This window comes from Haliaeetus leucocephalus, unplaced genomic scaffold, assembly GCF_000737465.1.
Source record: "Haliaeetus leucocephalus isolate CR32 unplaced genomic scaffold, Haliaeetus_leucocephalus-4.0 Scaffold339, whole genome shotgun sequence".
In the NCBI taxonomy this organism is placed as follows: domain Eukaryota; kingdom Metazoa; phylum Chordata; class Aves; order Accipitriformes; family Accipitridae; genus Haliaeetus; species Haliaeetus leucocephalus.
The window spans coordinates 4,427,358-4,428,767 of record NW_010972775.1 but is presented as its reverse complement, the minus strand read 5'-3'; the positions used below and the strand labels follow the sequence as shown (position 1 = coordinate 4,428,767).

The 1,410-nt window shown below is 38.1% G+C and overlaps 1 protein-coding gene across 1 annotated transcript in view; it reads left to right on the top strand.

The window, feature by feature from the left end:
* LACTB (lactamase, beta) overlaps positions 1-1,410 on the top strand; it is a 9,299-nt gene extending 7,889 nt beyond the window's left edge. The window contains exon 7 of the mRNA XM_010572262.1: positions 832-1,410. Coding sequence (XP_010570564.1) covers positions 832-1,375 — 544 coding nt within the window. The 3' untranslated portion in view covers positions 1,376-1,410. The remainder of the gene's footprint in view (positions 1-831) is intronic.

Genomic DNA, 1,410 nt, shown 5'->3' with positions numbered 1-1,410 from the left:
TTTTTTTTTTTTTTTTTTTTGTGGTTCCTTTTCACAGCTCTCCAAGTAGTACATGGACCTCTTGTGGTCTAAAGGCCAAAGGCTGAAATTCATCAGATTATATAGTTATTCAACATTCCTTCTCATATGTTGTATGAATTGAATCCAGTCATGATTGGACTGTTTCTTTCAAAAGCTTAATTCAGTTTGCACTCCTGTTGTGTTGTTCCCAATAGTTCATTCTGCAATTCTGGTCGGTAGTTTCTAATTTGTATTTTAGTGACAGGTTTTGCAAGACTCCACGCTTCTTACTTTTAGTAGTTCCAAAATATTCAGTTGTAGTACATGGCAACTGTAATGGGGCAGTGGGGGGGGGGATCAATCATAAATGGAAACTACTGTCTCATAGGAGTCACCTAAGACTTCAGTGAAATTTCAGCTCAGTGTCTGATAATCATGGGGTAGTTGTAGGATTCCTCTTTCTTAAAACACTTTAAATGTAGTACAGAAATTTAAGAAAAATCCTTTGCTGGCTGATCTATAGATTTCTGTCACATCTCGTATTTGCATATTGCCTTTACTCTTAGTATATCCTAAGGGTAAGTAGAAGGATTAGGACTTTCGTTGAAACTAAGCTTCTAACTGAAGAAGTCACCTTTATTTTTGTTTTCCTGTCTGAGTTTATTGATTTTTCTGCAAGAAATATATTTAAGAAAAATATAGCTAAAAAAAATTCTAAAGTTTCATGAGAACAAGCTAATATGTGCTCAGTATGCTCTTTTAATATAGGACAGCTTAAAATAGTTGTGCATAGTATCTGAGAATGACAAGTTGAATTTTCTTGAATTCTAGGTGTTATGTTTACAACAAAAAGGGACGGCTGGTAAATGCACCGTATGTGGACAACTCTTACAAGTGGGCTGGTGGTGGCTTTCTCTCATCAGTAGGTGACCTTCTGAAATTTGGAAATGCCTTGTTGTACAGTTATCAAGCCGGACAGTTTAAAAACACTAATGGCAAACTTCTTCCTGGGTACCTCAAACCAGACACAGTCACAATGATGTGGACCCCAGTGCCAAAAACGGAAGTATCGTGGGACAGGGATGGTAAATATGCAATGGCTTGGGCTGTCGTAGAAAAAAAACAACAGTATGGCTGTTGTAGACAGCAGAGACACTATGCATCTCATACGGGTGGTGCAGTGGGGGCAAGTAGTGTCCTCCTAATTCTTCCTGAAGAGCTGGACTCTGAAGCTATAGATGCTGGGCTAGTGGCACCACCTAGAGGAGTAGTTGTTAGTATTATCTGTAATATGCAATCGGTTTCACTCAACAGCACTGCCTTAAAGATTGCAAGGGAATTTGATAAAGAAAAATGGGCGCAATATGTAGATTAAAAAAAAGAGATATGCGTAACTGAACTCACTGTACT